General features: G+C 41.2%; 1 protein-coding gene across 2 annotated transcripts in view; it reads right to left on the bottom strand.

Annotated features, from left to right (window-relative positions):
- The window catches only part of tsnare1 (T-SNARE Domain Containing 1), a 151,976-nt gene that overhangs the window by 99,957 nt on the left and 29,667 nt on the right, over window positions 1–22,352 (bottom strand). For both annotated transcript variants that reach the window (XM_074652601.1, XM_074652600.1), the window contains exons 2-3: window positions 21,316–21,437; window positions 313–390 (exon numbers count right to left, since the gene is read on the bottom strand). In XM_074652601.1, the coding sequence (XP_074508702.1) occupies window positions 313–390; window positions 21,316–21,400 (163 nt within the window). In that variant the 5' untranslated portion in view covers window positions 21,401–21,437. The remainder of the gene's footprint in view (window positions 1–312; window positions 391–21,315; window positions 21,438–22,352) is intronic.

Below are 22,352 nucleotides of genomic sequence, written 5' to 3'. Positions count from 1 at the left end.
ACAACCAAGAGGTTTTGGTGCTTCTGTGTAGTTTGTGTTGGAACAGTGTAGCCACACGCGAGCGCGCATGGGACACCGACCCGAATTATACATGTAAGAAGATACAAACAGTTCCTTTAATCCTAAAGTAATCTAAACCTTAATTGATAACTAGTACTAAAACTACCTCACCTCAAAAGGTCTCAAAGTATTTATGTTAGCACAACAACAAATGCACGCACGCACGCACGCACACGCACACGCACACGCACACACACACACACACACACACACACACACGCACGCAGCTTTAGTGATGAGTGTTTTTTTTACCGTTGGCGTTGATCTGGAAGATATTGGAGGAGGTCTCCTGAAAGACATCTTGCAGTTCTGAGGGGCTGACCTGTGTGGCTTTGGAGAAAACATGATATCAGCAAACACTTCTCAGCCCAGTGGAGCGTGACACTGCAGCACACAGAGAGCTGATCACACAGTGACGGCATGTAGGGACAACGGACTTTCTACTTTCCTTTATCAAAACATTTTTAGATTAAGTTATTTTGAAGTTATGTTAGCGATGTGTTGTTCTTAGTTTCCATAGTTACTTTAAGCCCAACTATGATGTTTTTCCTAAGCCTAACTAAGTGGTTTGTTACCTAAATGTAACCACGACGACAAGAGAAAACACTCAAAATGTGTTAGTTTTCATGACATGCAGAATGTCCTTAAAATGTTTGCATGAGATCAGGTTGATTTAACCCTCTGAGACCCACACTAGACACGTTTTTTTCACATGATCTATGATTCTATCTCTAAAACCGAACCTGCTACAGCTTCTGAAAGAAAGTAAAGTCGTCGTGATCGCGGGTCTCTGATGGTTAACAGTAGTTTGAATTCATGCTACAATCACAGATCTACTATCATAACATCCTGTGGTTGGTCTGTTCGCTTTCACCGCTGACTCTATATTCTCTGTGCTGAATAAATAAAAACCTGGGCATGGATGGCACCATTTTATTTGCCATCTCAGTCTCATTTCTGCTTATGCAATATGCCCAAATCTGCTTTTTTTCTCAAATTCAAACAATGGTGAACTGTTAAACACATCAGACTCAGCTGACAAAGGGAGTTTTACATAATAAACGTAATGATTTTAAAGAACTGAGACAATCATTCATTAATTAGTGACAGGAGATAGTAGAAAAAAAGACATTTACAGTAATTGTATTTAAATACGGTGTATTGTTATTATAATGAATACATGTGGAAATTGAATGGACATCAAAGTCTGCGGGAGCCTGTTGTGCAGAATTTAACTGCAGTGATGATGATAGAGTAGATGGGGGAAAATGGCATGGCACTAAGCCACAGGCTGGCAGCAGGAGTGGTGAGTCTACTGTAGGAGCTATGTGGGCAGCGCCATTTTCCGTTTTCAAAAGCACATGTCAGTGCAAATGACAGGGCGGGTTAATGGCCTGGAGCCATTACAGCGAGCTGAGATCAACATCACGACCTGTATAAGCTGCACGCACAAGCCATCTCATCCACCCTTTTGTCAGATACTGCACCCTGAAATTACTGCAATTACTGCAGTTTTTTCCTGACATGGTCAAAAGTGCAGCGCTATAGACAACATGTAGAGGTTGGAAATGCCCACAAGTCTGCGTATGTGTGAGGAGAGGTGGATCAAATATCAGCATGAAGGCCAGAGACAAAGCAGAGCTGGACAACGCTATCCATGCTGTGGGCTGGAGGAAGAACAGTGAGATCTCCACTGTACATCTCAAGTCATTAACTCCACTCACTGAGCTATACTGACAAATCGTCCAGGTAATAACATGATTGCATGCGGTCAGTCGAGCAGCGTTACAAGATTGTGATACATTTGGAAATGGGTCATTTTTCAACTGAGAGACATTTAGTGCATTTTTTAATGTTATCTCAGCACACACACACACACACACACACACACACACACACACACACACACACACACACACACACACTCGTCTTCAACACACGCTTCGTCCATCTTTCATTTAGCATGATGGATGGATATCCAGTGTGCACGCTACAGCGGAGGTGGCCTGGCCTATCAGCCTATCACAGGACCACAGTGTATATGTTCAGTGCTCGGATCCCATTCTCCTACTCAGCACACATCACAACACTAGGCCTCCCTTCACCATGGGGTAACTCCCAATGGCTCTGCTATTTGTGTAGCATGTCTATATGTCTTTGGATATATTGCAGTGATAAGGGATGATGGCATCCTGGGAGCAACATAGCATCAGATATTCCATGACAGACCATAATGTCTGACATACTAATAACATGCTGTGTACATTGAAAACGAGAGAAATATATTTCATCACCAAGATAGAATTCTATGAGGGTAAAATGACAAGAAAAAGGTTGCACAGTTGGACAGTTGAGTGGATATAAGTAATAGTTTCCATATAGGGTAATTCTTTAATTATTTAATGCATAAAAACTTAATCAAATCTGTATATCCATGCTCAATGTGCTCTTGGTGTGTGCCTTACAATACTTTCCAAATGCGCAAAAGAGATGCTACATTATTTATTTACATTATTCTATGGATGGGGTCAATCTCATGTTATTCCATTTAGCAATGTGTTTGAGATCAGAGCTGCCACACGGTCAAAAACACAGCCTCTGACTCGTCGACAGACTCAACCCAGAGATGCTCAGAAGTCATTTTTTGCAAGTCCAACTCTCTCATGTCTCTTATGGTTGTAATGTAACGCTCTATCATCTGCTGACTGCCATCCGGTCTACAATACTGCATACTAGTCGACCTAGCAACGGTCGCGGAGCACCGCCACAGGAGGGATCCTCCCACACCAAGCGGCCGTGCCTGACCTAACGAGATCGAAGGAAATATTGCATGAGACCAGACATGCAAGTTTCAGCGAAGTTACTTTCTCTTTCGTTTTAACTGTGAAATTAATTTTGGATGTAATCCATGTAATTGTGAACCTGGAAGTATAAAGAGAGACGAACGCCGCGTAGGGAGAAGGTCGGGGTGGATGAGTGGATCATAAAAAACACAAGACTTTCGCCCAGGACACCGGCATTCATGTCCCCCTGGGAAACCACAAGTCAGAGTTGATTTATTGGTCACGTAACTTCCGTACTTAAGTTGCGGCCCTTCCAGAGCTGGTTTAACCCAAACCGCGATCTTTTCCTAAACCTAACTAAGTGGTTTTATTTCAACACTGTAGCGTAAATGGACACGGGCATCACATGTTGCTGGACATTCGTAGGAAAAAGCACAAAGAATACCTTGTTGTAAGCCGTGCTGAACGTCACGAAGAAAAAGTGAAATTTGTGTCTATACACACAAATCAAATTAACTTCCGCGACTATTTCATGAACTGGATTGACACTCTGTTGTATCCTCATAATCAACCAATAGCAAAGTCCTTAAAAGGGTGGAGCGGCTACAAAATGAAACTACCACTTTACAGTACATAGACACAGCCACATCTCCAGCTACAGTAATCTCCTGCAGTCTCATGGTACTTCCTGTTTCTACTTTTACCTCCTCTTGCCTCCTTCATACAGTGGAAAACATGAACAAAAGTTAGTCTGGGGAATATCTGTGAACGATGCATCTCGACAACTGCTGTGCTTCTTTCATAAATGATTAAACTGGATCGGTTAAAAACTAAATTATTTACGTGAATGAATTTACCGGCTTTACACACCTCACCGTAACCATAGGTACTCTGTTTAGCGTACATTTTGTCCTTTTGACAAATGGGGGAAAACTGTGTGCCCAGTTCATGTTATTGTCACACAATCCTTTTATGGGGGGAGTAACATAATTTTCACATTAGAGCCGACAACACACAGTCTGCATTTATGATTTCATGCTCATTTCATAAACTCCACCGCCGCTGTGTTCCCTGGAAGGCTGAGTGATCCATGGAGGGGTTATTTCACAACCAGTCCAGTGTTTGGTAAATGGCTTGGATCATTTCAGCAGCTTTTTATCTTTTCACACTTGAAACTTTTCTCTCACATTAACATGTCGACACTTTAACATGCTCATATCAGCATGCCACTTCAAAGCTCTGCTGATAGGCACTGCCTTCGCAAAATCACTCTTGGACAAATTTTGTCTCTGTGGTTTGAGCAGTGTGTCTGATACAGTCATAACTTCGATTTTGTCCTATATTATATCCTTGCAGAGACATTTTTGAAATGCTTATGAAGGGTGTAAGAAATAGAAATGATATGATAAAATGTTAATGAGACTAAGAGTCTAGCAGCTCTTTGAGCCCGTACTTAGTAGGCATTGCAGGACTTTGAGCTAAATGCTAAAGTACAATGACAATGTTAACATGCTGATGTTTAGCAGGTCTAATCTTCCGTTTTGGTCGGTAACACATCAGTATGAAGGTTGCGTCCTCTCGAGACCGACATGAGGAACCTTTCTTAAAACGCCTGTCAAGGCCAATGAGACTGTTGCAGGCAGGGCGAGACCCGCCTTCCCCCATAGGGCTACAAAAGACCTTGCACAGTCTCTCCTCATCTTTTTGCTCTTCACCTCACTTAGCCTGACAACGGCAGAACCTGAGCTAGCGATGTAACTGTCTTGACAGGAAATGAGCTAGCTCTCTACCCAGGCCGTCGCTATCAAAGCTCCTTTCTGCCTTTCTCCTTTCTCCTTAAAGCTTCCATTTATTCAGCTAACCGTTAACAAATAACTTCAGCTATGAAGTCACATGACTTGAACTCGAGTCAGACTTGATTCACAGATTTGATGACTTTAGACTTGACTCGACAAAATCCCAAAAGACTTGAAACTTGATTTGGACTTTAGAGGACTAGTGTGTAACATTTAGGGGGATCTACTGGCAGAAATTGAATATCATACTAATAAGTATGTTTTCCAAAGTGTGTAATCACCTGATAATAAGAATCGTTTTGTTTTCGTTAGCTTAGAATGAGCCGTATCTACATAAGGAGCAGGTCCTCTTCATGAGTCCGCCACGTTGCATCGCCATGTTTCTACAGTAGCCCAGAATGGACAAACCAAACTCTGTTAACTTTTCCTGCTTGGGCCGGAGTCGATAACGTTACGCGCTCCAGATGGCTCTAGAGAGGGTCATTTGCGTTTTCGCGTCGGCCACCGTGTCTCTCCAACAGGCTTGGCACACGGGAGAAGTTTCAGTTGGTTGCAATCTCCTCACCTCACCGCTAGACACCGCCAGATCCTACACACTGGACCTTTAACAACAGTGACTTGTGATTTAACTTGGACATTAGCCTTTTGACTTGAAATACTTGATACCTTCCCCCAAAGCCCAAAGATTAAAAAGTATGTTACTTAAAAAGTGTGTGCACAAAGACGATCAACTGGCTGGTACCGGAGGTAACTCCGACAGCGTCTGAGATGTTGGGTTCAATAACTTTTTGAGGAAATAACTGAACTGAACAAACTGAACATCCATCCATCATCCATCAAAATTTGACTTTTACCAACTTTTTTTTATTTTATACAAAAGAATTCTATTCACTATACGTTATATTAAGATCTATTACTGTGAGTGCTTTTCTCTGATGTCCCACTTCTGAGTGGTAATTGTGGTAAATAAGGCTTCTATGTAATTAAGTGTGTTTTTTTTTCTTTTTGGGACAAGCAGAGTTGTTTTTAATTGATGGATGTGTCACACATTTCATCTTTTTTTATTTCCAGTTGTCATAGAGAGAGAGAATCAACATGGGAATGCACAGAGACAATATTTGCTTCTTCTTCTTTTTCTACATTCAGAATCATAGATGTCAAGATAAGAGCAAATTTCTGAAGGGGAATTAGGATAAAGATAGCTGTAGGGCAGCGTCTCACTTTGCATATTCCCAGTTGCTAATGATAAACCCCAGTGAGCTGATTATAGATGATGTTCACTTTGGCAGCGTGGTTGATTTTCTTTTTCTCCTTTTTAAGCGTTGAATAATCAATAGCAAGTGCCCCTGATTTCTCCAACTGTAATGAGTGAGAGTCCTGAGCATGCCGGGGATGAATTACCATCATGCCCTCACGGAGTAGCTTGTCGATAGCACAAATGTGCTATCTGCAACATGTTCAATTATACTCTCAAATTAGAGAGGAACTTAATCAAGAGTTCCCATCTCATTATGCCCGAGGTCAGTGTCTGTCTCTCCTCAGTGAGGAGGGACAGATTTGACTCTTTCCAAAAAAGCTGCAATTTAGCCAGTGAGCAGCTGACTGAGGGGAAGAGAGGCTGGCCTGATCTCAGCAGCTGAACCTGTAGGTGGAGCTGATGAGGTTTGATTTTTGTTTTCTCAGTAGGATTTGACTAATACACAATACCCAGTCTGTAACACAAACCAATTTAAGTGGCTGCCTCTGTAAACTAAACTCCTTTGTAGTAGATCAGAACATATTGACAACATTGAAAACCTATTTTATTGGAAGTATTTTAACCTTTTCAGCTATTTTCTGTTTTACATCCCCTTTGTCAAAAGGATAAAACTGATAACAAGGGGTTGTTAACTTTGCCTCTAAAAGTATGTCCAAAACACAGAATCTCTTGAACAGCTCAACAGACATTCTCAATAAGTTTATCAATGACCCTATAGATATCCTTTATGATTAATTTAAGTTTTAAATCACCCGTGGGTGATCTACTAGGTAGATGGGTAGGTTATATTCTCCAATGTCTTTTTGGCTGATAGGTAGGTATACTGTAAATCGGCAGAAAAGGAGGTGAGTATACCTGTGTGTACCCTCCACTACACACCCATGTGCACACTTCAAGATGTATTAAATCCACTGTATGTAGAATTATATATATATATGTTTTTTTTCTCACTTTGGCACCCCCCCAGTGGTAGTATCAAAACACTGTGATGAAGGAACTGAAAGCAACACTTATGGGGAAACTTCCTAAGGATTTACAGTCTTGTTTTATTTATTTACTAAATCATTTTGTGTATTTGCCGCTCCGTTACATTCCAGACATGCGCAACCAACCCGTTCATGGAAAACCCATCTGTGTCGTTATTAGACGATCAGGGCAAATGACGTAGTTTAAAGGGACTGTTTGTAAGAATCAGAAATGTCTTGTTAACAGCAACACCTGTGGCCGTTGTCAACGAAAGTCAACGTTCATCGCTCAAAACAGTGGGGCGACAAACGTCAGCTAAAACCACAATATCACTCTATATTTCAGCTGTAATGTTAGCAGAGTACAGCAGAGACTCCGGTCCTGGAGACCAAAGCTACGGTCTCCCCCGCATCCTCGGCCAACACTGTTTAACAGACGGGCTTCACTAGATACAACCAAGAGGTTTTGGTGCTTCACCGTAGTTTGTGTTGGAGTCTGAGTCTGAACAGTGTAGCCACACACGAGCGCGCATGGGACACCGACCTGCAATCATTTATACGTGTAAGAAGTTACAAACAGTCCCTTTAAATAGTGAGAAAGTCCAAGTCAAACAAACACAGGACTTTCACCCAGGAGACCGCTGTTTGTGTCACGTGTCAACCAAGTCAAAGTTTAGTTATTCTACCGTAATTTTGTTGTCGTAACTTCTGGACATTATTCTCACACCAGTTACGCAACTCTACGTTTCCTGTGAATATGGAAGTTTATTTTGAAAATACACTCTTCATGTAATGAGCAGAAACTTCACACACCTTCTACATTTTTTTCAATGTTTTGAACTAAAATTCTAGCCGGATCTTACACACGGCACTGCCAATAGAGCTTCAAGAAGGCTGTCACACTGTTGATATGCTATAACTGAAGCTATATATTCAGCTCAAACTCAGATGTGACTATACATGAAATTTCATAGTACAGTATATCAGTGATGCTCGAGAACAGCAACATCATCGTGGACATACAAGGTTATTTTAAGCATATAACTGAATCACGCTTGGAGAACACAGGAGCCGCAGGAATTCATAAAAGATTCACCTTGACATCACTGGAAGGAGGCGTACAGACCCCCCACCCTCCAAACACACATACACACACACATATAGCATCAACCCCACATGCAGCTGTCTAGGGGCGTTCTGCTCTGTTTGGTGTGCTACCATGTCGCTTGTAGCCAGGACGTGCAGAAAATACAGACCGACGTTAAGTCATTACCACGGAGAGCTTTGTTCGGGTCTGACGGAGCACCATGCTGTTCATGTGCTGCAATTTGGCCAAATATTTTTGTTTCTTTGATGAAAGCTTATACTCGTAATTTTGCTTCACTCCTCCGCTCAGCGGGAGACAAACAATTTGCAAACAGTGTGAGGAAAGATTTGCAAAGATAGACATATTAAGTCATCAAATTGATCTAGCTGAAACATTCAGAAAATGCATCAATTATGTGATTCCAACTTAAGAAAATCAAACTTTGTTGAGCACGAATTTTCATTTTATTCACTTTTTTTTCTCTTTCCAAATGCAAAGTCAGACTCTTAATGAATAAAACGAGAGACAAGTTTCAGATAAAGCACATTTTGCTTTAAGTCTAAACCTGATAACAGTGTAATTACTTTCCTGATGCTTCATCTTTACTGCAGGCATCTGAATATTGTCCAATTCAGAATTTAATAAAAAAACATGACTTTTCCACAAATCAATTGTAGCTGCATGCAAGTCAAATAAAGCAACGTATCCTCATACAACGGTTCGTATGATGCCTTTACCAAAGAATGCAACAAAACTACTTAGTTAGGCTTAGGCAAAAAGACTACTTAGTTAGGTTTAGGAAAAGATTGACTTGGTAAGGTTTAGGCAACAAAACTACTTAGTTAGGTTTAGGAAAAGATCAACTTGGTTAGGATTGGGCAACAAAACTACTTAGTTAGGTTTAGGAAAAGATCGACTTGGTTAGGTTTAGGCAACAAAACTTATTAGTTAGATTTAGGAAAAAATTGACTTGGTTAGGATTGGGCAACAAAGTACTTAGCTAAGTTTAGGAAAAGATTGAGGTTTGGCTTCTGGTTTCACAAGGGAAACGAACTCCTGGTGAAAGTCTGGTATTTTTAGACCCACCTATCCGCCCTAACCTCCTCCCTACGCGGCCTTTGCTGCTGTTTATATTTCTTGGTTGACGATCACGTGAATTACACACAAAGTGATTTTGTGGGATACACACAAATTATGAGAACAGCCTGAATGAAGCTATTGGAGCACTTTCATGACAGCAAAGGTAAAAAAAAAATACATTTGATATAATGAATTCTTTACTGTAACATCAACAGCTCAATCAGGCAAAAGCAGGAGACTAACTTTAGAGTAACACTTTATAGATCTCCAAATTTGGATTTACATTGGTCTCATTCTTGTTGGCCTTTACTCATTACTGTCATCAAGGAGCAGCTCAGCTCTAACGGATTTTTCTCACAGGTTTTATGTAACTCAACCTCAATTCCTTAGTGCTGAGGGCAGCTCAGACTTACTGACATCATGTTAAGAGAAACATGAAGACTACATTTGAAATGACATGTTTGGTACCAAAGGATTCCTTAGGTTATCTAGTTTGAAATGTATAACTGTATGGATGCACAAGACCACAAAAAAAAACATTATAACTGAAATAAAATCTGCACTTACAAGTGGCATTTTGTTTCTTTCTATATGCGCCATGCAGTAAATTATTGATTTTTCAAAAAGCAGAGTTTGAGATTGTCTGTAATTCTTTCTCAATCATCGCGCTGTACTACCATGATTACTTTTCCATTCAAGACACAAGCTGTGTTGAAAAGCAGTGTGCTTTTGTTGGCTTTATAATCCTATAAAATGACGTAACCTGTTTATTGTAGAGAAAAAAAATAATAGAAACATCCAGATTTCGAGGAATCCACATTTCCTTGAGTTTCCTGTGAATAACAGAATGCTAGCTTTTCACTGTGAGATGACACTTTAACCAGTTCCACAATCAAAATCTACCAAACGCAGATTTACAAAGTGTGCTGCCACCTAATGGTAGGCTATCAATAGTTCCGGGGCTATTCAGAGAGAAGGTGCAGAGGGCACGCTCAATAAAAGTGCTCATATAAGGATGCAGGGTCACAGAAGGCTGGACTTGAGATCAATGGCGTCTCAGTTGGTCCATTAATCCAGGCGTGGCTGTCTCACATATGGCCCACTTTGGCCACTTACTGCCCATCAAGCAGTGCATGGAGCTGGAGGAGCATGTGCTCATCACAGCCCTGTCACACCCAGCCCACCATCTTGCTTCATTTGAGCTTAATAAGTGAGGCTATGTCCCCAGAGAGCTCATCACAGGGAACTAACAATGTGGACACATCCATGGGTCAGGTCCAACACACAGCACTCTGCTGTCTGCTGCAGAGAACCAGGTGGGACTCCTTAAACTGTGATGAGTAGGTGTGGGAGGGATGGGATGCTGTTGTCAAGCAATGGCAAACCTTTATTTTGCTCACAAGGATGTAAAATGACCTTTTATGTATGCAGCAGCGTCCAAACAACAACTTTGATTCATTGTTTCAGTCCATTTTCAAGAACAAATGATACACATTCTCTGGTTCCATCTTCTCCTTTGCTGCTTCTCTTTGTCATAGAGAAACTGAATGTCTTTGGATTTTTGACTTTTGGTCAGATAAAAAAAAGACTTTTGAAGAGTCTGCTCTGTCAAGTTGTGACTGGCATCTTTTCACTGTTTTTCAACATTGCTTAGATCAGATGATTAATTGATTAATGGAAAAATAATTGCCATATTAATAGATAATAAAAGATAATCTTTAGTTACAACCACTAGCTCGATCCCTCTTGGTTTTTATTTAATATGTATTGTCTGCTGAGACTGGTCCAATAGAGGAAAGATTATCTTGTCCACCTTATACACAAGACTAATGGTACGTGTCCACAGGGGCGTTCTTTATCGCGAGGGGACGCGCCACTTCCCAGCATTGGACGCTTGGTGGGCTGTCACTAGAAACAAGGCGCTAGGCTCCTGATTGGACGAACGCTTTCCCTCTGTTCACTGCTGCTACCAGCTTCCAAACCGGAAACAACATGGCGGCTCGTTTGGAAACGTTCTTCTCTTATTTCACGGAAATAGTTCACCGATATGTGTTTCTGAAAACATTTGAGGTGAGAAGTTATCCGTACAGTTGATGAATCTGTCTTTATTTTGGATCGACAACGTTTATTTTAAAAGATTCTCGGGAGTTTGGAGAGGTGGCGAGTCGCGTCGGACGCCCGTGATTTGCATAAAGTAGACGAGCCCTCAACTTTATGCAAATAAGGAGCGGGCGCCATGACGCTCCGTTTCTCGAATCACGCCCCCACGCTACCAGAATGCATTGCACGGCTGCTTACATAGACGATGAATGGGAAACGTGGAAAGGATGGAGCCTGTGGACACGTACCATGAGAGTATACAGCCATGCCAGTGGTCTGTAGAACTGTACTAGGCCACAGCGGTGCCATGAGCTAACATGCTCACAATACCAATGTTAACATGTTGATGTTTGGCAGGTATAACCTTTATTATGTCCACCATCTCAGTTTTGTGTGTTAGCATGCTTACATTTGCTAATTAGCATCAAACAGAAAATACAGTTGAGGTTGATTGGAACCAAAAGAACTGGACAAATGGAAATTTTGACTTGATGAAAAGTCAAGGGATGACCGAATACATTAGTATTCATCCTCTGCGGACAACGACTACAACATTTACTGGCCATCCAACTGTGTTGCGATATTTCAGTATGGAACAAAGTGGTGGACTGACGCTGCCATAAGAGCCCCAAAACCAGTGTTGGGCTAGAACAGTGTATCATTCTCATACCATCATTAATAACGTTAACAAAAACTATCACGAAATATGTTTTTGCATGACTAAGACAAAATGTCTCTGTCCTCCTTGTCTCAGTCCTCAGTCGTGACAATTGTGCTACTATAATGCATAAAGTTGTCAGTTTGCGGGTCGGGTCGGGTCGGGTTCGGGTCGGGTTCGGGTGGTCGGAGTAATCCATATTTTCACATGTTGGGCGGTGCGGATTGGCTCTCATAACGGACCGGTGGGTTCGACTGAACCGCGCCATCATTAATGAGCTCAGTCAGTCAGGAGGACTCAAACGAACTACAAAACTACATTCTTACTCATAAGATAAGATTTTATGTGGAATAAGTTTGAGTAAAATGACAGAAATATATTCTATACAATATAATCTGATGATTAAACAGGACTAAGAATAAATATAAAAACAATAGCTGATTAAATTAAGAGAGACTAAAATCTAATGCCTTTTCACTGACTAAAACTATAAGGGATAAAAATTACTAAAATGTGACAAGCATTTTAATTTTAAGACTAAATCTAAAATAGCTGCCAAAATGAACCCTGTCTCATACTTTGTGCTAATGTGGTTTGGACTTTGTTTTAACTTTCTCTGAATTAAAGGATATAAGGACTACCACATCACCCCAGCACTCTTTAAGTGCTGTATCTCACTCTTTAAAAGCAGGTTCCAAGAAAAGGTCCATTGATCCGTCTAACACAAAAGATAGAAAGATAGTATTTCTTCAAAACCAATGGTCAGTTTAAAAGCTGGTTCATACGGGCTGCGGGTAAAAGGTGTATATAGCTGCTCCTAATGGCCACACTCAAAGGCGGAGAATAAATCCTGCCGTCATAGAGAGGCAAGATGCAACGAATCATACAAATGGGGATAATGGTTCCACTTTCAGTCTCTCCTGGAAGGCATTCAAGGTGTTGCACTCGTTCGTACAGATAAAAAGTAATGGAGGAAGTCGTCTGCAGGATTTAAAAATTGGTCTTGAGAATTTCAAATCCTGTCTACTTTCTCACCTCCACACACCTGGCTCTTTAAGAGTAGGAGTTGTTGGAGGTTTTATCTGTGGTCAGAACAAGGTCATAATTAGGGATGCTAATTTTGAAAAATGTTCTTAACCAATAAACGACCCTCTTTAACTGATTATTAACCGTTAACCGACAAGATCTGTGCCTCGCATGCAGCGGTGCTCCAGCTGCAGGGAATGAGGACAACAGACAAATGAGTCCTCAGTTCATCCATACAGGAGTGTATGCTGCGTTTACTGTCTCCAGGTCATCGTACGGGAGCGTTAACTTAGCAGGCAGCCACTTTCCCAGTAAAAGTCTCCACCGCACATTTGGTTTAGTTTAGCAGGTTGTCCGCTGTGTGTCTGCCCGGCTTAACGACACTCTGTCTGTCCGGATTAACGATAGCGATTTTCCTACAAACAGTGTGTGTGTTTGTGCTACGTTAGCAGCTGCTTGCGTTGCCGGTGACTCTGTGCCCGCTGTAGCCACACACCTACGCTCTGTCAGCATGGCGTAACTTCAGACCGCATGTGTGTGTTGGCGGTGAAAGAACTTCAAAGAACTAGCGGCGATGAAGGCCGCCAGTTGCGTCGCCTCGCGTCGCCGTTGTCTTGGCCGACAAGTTGCATTTGAACAAACCGCAAAGACTACAGCCGAAGGACAGTACAGTACATGAAGCAAAGCGGCAACTGTGTTGGAAATAAACACAGTAGAGTTTCAGAACATCAACATGAAGCTCCAAAATGCCCCTTGAAGTGAGTTGTGATATTGGGCTACTTTATATATAAATATATAAATTTATCTAAATCAAATTGTCCTGACTTGATCAGCTCGGAAGGGAAATTTTGGATTTGAACAATTGGATGCCAAAAACAAGGGAGTGCATCTCTAAAATATACAAAGACTATATACACATATGACAACTGCTAGTGTAAACTGTCAAGCATAAAATAGTGAGCTTTTGCACCCTTTCATTTTCAATATTAAAAACAGCATCACTATGTGTTGATACTAAAGCCGTGTCGTCCCGTCATCCTGAATGAGACACTCGGCTGTGCTGGGAGTGACACGCCGCCTCTCCGAAGCGGAGCGTGGAGGGGTTCAGAGTTTTTTGCTGGGAGAGGGAGGAGAGAGATTAGCCTAAAAGACAGCTCTATTAGAGACTTAACCTGGGCTTTGATCATTTCCTGAGCTCCCCTTCAGATCAGCCTGAGCAACAGACGGCAAATCTGACAGGCTCCTGCTCTCCCCACCTCCCCCCACCACCACCCATATCCCTCATAATGTACCCAGGCTTCACTGTGATCAAAGACCCCTTTTCTGGTGACTGAGGCTCCCATCTGTCTGCCCACAATAGAGAAGACTGGGAGAGAGAAGCTGGCTGTCACACTGAGTGAAAGGGAGTATTTCAGGGCACACATGTGAGTACAGTATGCTGGAGACGGGAGACAAAAAGCATATGTGATGTTTATTTTTCTCTCTGACACAATCCTCCCTTCCTCCTTCACCGTGTGTTTGGATTCGCAGCATATGACTTGTACTCCCCTCGAGTGTCAGCCGTGATTGGTATGAACATACATTCTGTATCGACCGCTATAAACGCACAGTACAAAGCAGACGGATAAGAGCCTATTCATTTGGCGCTGACTGGCCGAGTAGGGAACATTGGACAGAAAAAAAAAGACCTGAGGTCTTATTCATAAAGCTCATCGCTGACAGCGGTGGATTGCACCACACGTTCTGCTCTGTCATTTCAGCCTTTTCATGAATTGACTGAGGTTGTGATTGCTTGATGCACACTGCTGCATACATACTCAGCAACTACTTCAGTGACAATACAAATCAACATGTTAATCATGTTTTACATAGATAACGTGTATGTGTGCTAGTACGGGTGAAGGAGGGCAATCTTACTTTCAAAATAACTTCATTCTAGCTGGAACGACAACCATGCATAACAAAAAACTGTGTAACAATAACTGAGTGAATCATTACATCCATTGAAACCCTGTGTGTCTTCACATTATACTCATTATTTCTGATGGCATCGTTTTTCATTTATAGAAAAATTAAACCATCCAGGTAAATCATAGTAGTCACAGTCAGAAATCTTCAAATCCAAAAAACATAAAAATAAATATACCCTCAATATTTGCCAAGCCCTCCATTCTACCATATTTAAAGGTTTACAACCATGCTAGCAGCTCTGTGGGGCTACGGAGAACAGAACCTACCCAAAATCTAAAACAAATGACTCAATAAATAAATACTTGTCATTAAATGTAGCAAAAATTATATTAAAAATAAATGTAGCCATTAATTAATTGAGAAACATAAACATAAATTGATATTTCTGTTTTAACTTGCTTCTTTATTTATTTATCTTCGTATTAATTCCCTTATTAATTTACTCTCTTTTATATATTAATGTATTTACTTTTATTATTCCTTAAATTTCTATATTTATTTTTGCATTTATTATTATTATTTTTTTATTTTATTTATGCATTTCTTTTAAATTTGTTTTAAATGTATGTATTTATGCATTTATTTCTTTATGCATGATTTTCCCTTTGCATTTTACCCCATATTTATTTCCTCAAACTTATTCATTTCTTTATACATTTAATTTTGCATTACTGCCTCATTATGCAAATGAGGGGGCTGTCACTCAACATGTGTCATGAGGTCAGAGTGCATAGATGGACTATATGCTAGCCAGCTGCACTCCAGTCTTCATCCTCGGCTCCTCCTCCTCGGTCACTGTACGCGGAAATACTTGATTACTATAAGTAAATTATTTAAACAGCATTTGTATAGGAATGATCCTGTCCCAAGCTTATTGATCCATAGAAGCGGACGATCACTGTAACCATGATCACTACAAGCGGTTTCCACTGTATTTAGTCATAAACCAAAGTATTGGACAAATTGGAAATTTGACCTGATGATGGCGCTGGATGAAAAGTTCAGAGACGGTTCATCCTGGGGGGGAGACATGAATGTTTGAATCAAATTTAAAAACAATCCATCCATTGAAACATTTCACTCAAAACCAAATATGTCAACCTCACGCTGGCGTTAGAGGTAAAGTCAGGGAATCACCAAAGTCAGCAGAACTCATGCTCTGGCGAACATGACATTTCATGACAATCCATCCCGTAGATATTGAGATATCTCAGTCTGGACCAACCGACTGACGGACATTGCCAAGGGTGTTTATGTAGTGTCTTGACGAATAGAGTTGTGGAGACACGGGGGACACTGACTGACCACAACCACGGAGCTTGGATGCTTGCGGTGCTGATAGTAAGAGCTAACCAGCCATTAGAAGCCAAGTATCTCCCTAAAAGAGAGAGTTCTGTATGGGTACCTGTGCCAATCATAGCCAAGCTGTTCGGAGTGAATATTTAACGTTACGCCGAAAACACACCTAAGCAGCAATGTCTATGAACAGCTGTATCTGCAGTTTGATTCAGAGGTGAAGTGACACATCACTCACACATCACCTGCACAAAATCTGATCCCGGTCGGTTTGAAATTTGAAAATGAGAGTAGATCACAAAGGGATTGGCCCTGCCTTCTCATTCTGCTTGTACACTCAGCATATATAGTATATATTCTATTTTTTGGATGACGTAGATTAGTAAAATCCATAGAAATAGAATAGGAGTAGAATGGACATTGAACTGTTTGCCATGGTCATTTGAATAGTTCAAAAGAAAATGTTGATTGTTGAGTGAGTCCTGGTGAGTTGGTGACTTACAGAAGTAGAGACCAAACCAGAGCTAAAAGGCCAGTGAATAATACATTTACATCTGTTGGGTGGCCAGAAACACAACTCCGATGGGATGATTGTGTCTGCTGGTTGCGACTATTTGCCGTAACATTCGCCATAGTAACTTATGTCAGGGTCTTTCTGCACTCCAGGTCTCAAATTCACTTCATACAGTCTCAGCTGGAATCTCTATATTATCATTTATGTGCCCAAGAGATACAAAGACATATCAAATGCAAATTTGATACCGACGGCATATGAGAAGTATGCTATTTCATTACAGGCCTTACTTTCACATAAGACATTTATAATGAAATGAAATGGCCATTATGAAAGGCAAACTCTATATAGAAAGAAAGGGGTTGCAGCAGCAGCAGCAGAAATGACGCAGGTGTGAGACACGCAGCAGCTCAGCGAGGCAGCCGCCACGCACTGCTGACGTGTCCAGTCTGGCCTGAGACAAACTTTGTTCTGTCTGCTCATTTAACCTTTTGATCAGAATAACTGTGTGCATGGTTGCAGGCCTGGGACCTGCAACACAATAACAGTGTCATTGTGGCTGGTAATAAAATCAGAGAGTGATATAAAAGACGAGACACAGTTTGAAGCCCTCGGGCAACCCGGTCTCACAGGAAGGCGTATAAATAGCACGACATTCTGCGTGTCATGAAGACGCATTTTAGGCTTTTTGCATGTCATTTGTATGCAAAAAAAACGTCAGTAACGTCCTCAGTTACGCAACAAAACCACTTAATGAGGTTTAGGAAAAACATGATGGTTGGGCTTAAAATAAGTGCATAAACAACGTAACGTGACTACGGAAAAACACATCACTAACGTAACTTACAAAACAAAACACCGGTGCTCCTGGGTGAAAGTCCTGTGTTTGTTGGACCCATCCACAACCCTTCCGGCCCATCAGAAGCAGTCTTTCGCCTTTTATATATACTCTGATGTATTTACGCAAATGCATTTCCATTGCAGTCAGTACAGACTACATGTCGTACAAGCACCAAAAACAAGAAAGGCGTTCTTATTGCACGCTAAATGCCTTGCACATTATCATGTCATTCATATGTCGTTTCTGTGCGACTGGGCTGCCTCGGGCAGCTCATTCCAGACTCTAGGAGCCCTGACTGCAAAGGCTCCATCACCTGGGAGTAAGAATCTGGACGTTGCGACAACAAGGAAAGATGCATCGGAGGATCTCAGAGCGCATCTTGCATAGTCCTGTTATATATGGATGGAGGGGACCTTAGAAAATGTGGTTCCCATTATTTTTGCTTGAAATAATTGGATCTAAAAGAGATAAAATATTTTATGATATGATCTGTAGTCACCCCACAAAGATTTGGAGTGCATTTGTTGAATTCTTTTGTGTGTTTGAAGGTGAGGTGGCCCGTGTGTGTCATTAAAAACCAATGATGTCATGAGTTTATGAATGCGAGAATACAACAGAAGTTCTCAGTTTCTCATTAATGCACACGGATATTCTTGAGTTGTACAAATGGCTCTTTGTCCGACTCACAACACGAAACATTCGTTCATTGTGCTTGCCATCTATTCATCTGGAACTCTGTGTGCACTGAGTCTCTCTCCATCTGTCAATCTTTCTCTCTCTAACACTCGCGCGCACACGCACACACACGCACACACACACACACACACACACACACCTCCAGTTTGGCTGGGAACAGGTTTTGCCTCAGGGGCTCTGTCTTGCTCCTACCCCATTACTAGGCTAATGAAAGCAGTGAGAGGATCAAATCCAATGAAGCTGCTGTTCACACTGCTTAACCCTTATGAAAACCTGTGACCTCTGCACAAGTGCACACACACACACAGACACACACTCACACACACACACTGTAGGTAATTATATACAGTGGCGGGAAACGTAGAGTTCATAAAAGTGAACAAACAGAAACCTGCCACAGTGGTTTGTACAGCACTTATGTGTGCTTTTCTTTCTGGGGCGGCTGTGGCTCAGAGGTATAGAGCAGGTCATCCACCAATCGGCGGTTCGATCCCCAGCTCCTCCAGTCCACATGTGGAAGTGTCCTTGAGCAAGACACTTAACCCCAAATTGCTCCCGAAGGCTGTGACATCGGTGTGTGAATGAGTATTTAGATTAGATCCTGATGGGCCGGTTGGCTCTTTGCATGGCAGCCTCTGCCATCAGTGTATGAATGTGTGTGTGAATGCTGACATGTAGTGTAAAGCGCTTTGAGTGGTCGGAAGACTAGATTTCCCATTTCCATGGTATCATTGTTGTATTAGTGTATTTCTGCTCATGTACATGTAGTGTTGATTGTTTGAATTGTTAATTTCTTTATAAATAATACATGCGTTGCGATGACTGGAACACCTGACTCTGATTACCTGCTTCTATAAGTGTACTAAAAGTCATGTAAGCTTTCATAAAGCCACAGTGTTGACATGCAACTGATATTAATAACACTCCATCGCTGCTGTTGTTCACTCTTGGGGTACCATGATATGAAGCTTCTGCTAAAGTTCAATACAGAAGTTTTTTTTTTTTCCTCTGACATTTCCTTTATTTATTCTTCAACTGATGAACTGATGAATTTCTTATATGTCTTACCTGCACTCTCCCTCAATCTCCCATTCATACATTCTGTAGCTTAAATATTTACTCGACATCACCGATGTGAAATCTGCGTACCACACGGACGAAATAGATTCCATGCTCACACTGTCACAGCAGACCTGCGAGCTGCCTCCAAAAAAATTATTGCAATTCATCTGAAGTAGCTTATGCATTTTGAATGAAAATCAATATTATTATTATTATTATTTTTACCACAATGATACATACAGTATCTATAAAACATTTACTCTTAATGTATTGTATTTGATTTCCTACAATATATGTTCCCAGCAACAAAAGCACGATTAACGCTTTTATTAGGGCTGTCAAAGTTAAAGTGATAACGCGTTAACGCAAATTTGTTTTAGCGGCACTCATTTCTTTAATAAGTTGTAGCGGGCTCAGTTTTAAAGCTAGAGAGAAGATACTGACATCTTATTAAACAAGGTCTTAGACTAACTAAACTAAATTAATCCATTGATACCAACCATGTCATACTAGCTTGTCAGGAAGGAGGTTGAATAATTCTCCAAACTTGTGCTAAATTTTGGCGAGGAAAAACTGACCCACGAGTCTCCCCTTTACAGACATGCCCACTTTATGATAACCACATGCAGTTTGGGGCAAGTCATAGTCAAGTCAGCACACTGACACACTGACAGCTGTTGTTGCCTGTTGGGCTGCAGTTTGCCATGTTATGATTGGAGCATATTGTTTTATGCTAAATGCAGTACCTGTGAGGGTTTCTGGATCAATATCTGTTATTGATTTATGTTGTTAATTGATTTCCAATAATAAATATATACATACATTTGCATAAAGCAAGCATATTTATCTATTCCCATGTTGATAAGAGTATAAAATACTTGACAAATCTCCCTTTAAGGTATATAGAACAGATCAAAAATGTGCGATTAATTAGCGATTCAATATTTTTAATCGATTGACAGCCCTAGTTTTTATGGTCAGAAAAAGGTCAACATATCCCTACTCAAGCCAACCCTCAAGTCAATGTTGACTTATTCAATATCTAACCAGGGTCAATATCTGTTAGGGTTATTCTGACATTAATAATAAACTATATTTCCATATGAACAACTGACCAATATGTGAACGGTGTCTCTCATAGGGACAAACCCACAGAGATGTATAATCCAACTCAGCTCCTCTCGGCTCTATGGGGCTTTTTAGTGCCCTGATATTGTTCTTATTATTACAGTGTAGATGTCATCACTGAGGTGGTAGCGACAGGTAGCATTTTAATCAGATATCCTGCCAATTCCCATCCTGTGGCATACAGTTCTGTACATACTATTTCTGTATACACTTTGTCAAAGGGAAACCTCTCAGCCTGTAGCGATGGAGAACTCACTCGACTGCAGACTCATGTGTTCCAGCAGCTTCTACATCATGGCTGTTTCTGGTGATTTTTTGGATTACATCTGACTGACCGGACCAATTGTTTCTCAGCAGAGTTTGACATTTCGGGGTTATATTCCAGACCGGCAGAAGCTACTGTCCCCGGTACACTGTACTGACAAACAACTGTTTGCACTGATGATCTTGGGACCTGCTGAAGCTGCTTTGAGATATACCTCACTTGTCTAAATTGTGCATTTACTCAGATCTGCACTGAGCTCTTTATGGACTTTCTTAGTGATTTTCTTTGTGGCTCAATCTAATGCATGTAGTCAAACAAGCACTATTTATACAGGCACAGAGAAGTTCAGAGGTCATCTTATGAAGTTAAACTACTTTTTATAGTGGTACTTTTTATTTATAAGTTGTTGCATGTATATTTTTGACCCCTAACTCTGGTCATACTTTCAGAAGACCCACTACAAATTTATCAAAAGAACCCAAACTTATTAGCTTTGTTTTGTGACAAAGAACATGTCCCAATCATTCTGTGACAGAATGAGAGCAGCCATGACATAAGTCTCCCTCAGTAGTGTATGTAAATCTTTGATAGCACAACTAAATGCATTGTAGATCACTGTAATCAACTTGTTTATGGTAATTATGACAGTGTCTCAAATTTTTTCTTGTTGCATAACGATCCACGTAGGACCTTTTAAAGGGCATAAAGAAAGTCCGTATTTGTCCTTACCTACTGGCTGGTAGCCCTGCCTCGTCGGACCTCCAAATGGGTTGCGACTGCCAAAAGAGCCTCCGTCTATGGACCCGTATGACATTGTGCCTGATGGTTGGTGGCGTTTCAGCTGCAGGCTCCTACGGGAAGGAACAATGACTGAATTCAACAAGAAAACACAATTCATTTCCACTTTGCTCTGCCGGTCTCAAAACGAATGCACTCAGAGCCCTGACAGTAAGTGAACAAAGTAACTACGATTTTTGTGTAATGTCTTTGTAGACGTAAGCTCTGTACAGACGGCATTATCAGAGGAGGGCTGGTAATGGAGGTTTTACCAGCACTCCTACTAAGCAAATAACTGATTTCTTACCAATCACAGCATGCAAAAAAATACGTATGTAAAATCACATCACATTCTGAAGCTTAAATCTGGCTGAAGCTTGAATTTCTAGCTAAAACATTTTGTGAGTTACCACAGCCAGAACATCCTCGTTTGGTTAAAGGCAACCAAATGAGGATTGCAGCTGCCACGACTTTCATTCATTGAAAAATCTATCAACCAGAAAAACATGCCTCAAAATATACTTTTATTTAAGCCTTTAAAACAATGACTGTAGATGTACAGACACCACCACACAATAATAGTGGGTCAGAAGTGATGATTGAGAGGGATTATTTTTGTATCATTGTCTGTACACTGTTTTTTAGGAGATGCTAACATATTATACCTTTAAAGGGACTGTTTGTAACTTCTTACACGTATAAATCATTGCAGGTCGGTGTCTCATGCGCGCTCGCGTGTGGCTACGCTGTTCAGACTCAGACTCCGACACAAACTACAGTGAAGCACAAAAACCTCTTGGTTGTATCTAGTGAAGCCCGTCTGTTAAACAGTGTTGGCCGCGGTTGGAGGACGCGGGGGAGACCGTAGCTTTGGTCTCCAGGACCGGAGACTCTGCTGTGCTCTGCTCCTCTGCCTGCCTTCACTCACACACCGTGCTTGTTCTCGCGCTCACGCTCCACCTCTCACGTGCATGCTGCTCACTCCACAC

The sequence above is a fragment of the Sebastes fasciatus genome, chromosome 12 (assembly GCF_043250625.1).
Source record: "Sebastes fasciatus isolate fSebFas1 chromosome 12, fSebFas1.pri, whole genome shotgun sequence".
Taxonomy (NCBI): Eukaryota; Metazoa; Chordata; class Actinopteri; order Perciformes; family Sebastidae; genus Sebastes; species Sebastes fasciatus.
Note: the sequence above shows the minus strand (reverse complement) of the source record. Positions and strands in the feature narration are given on the sequence as shown.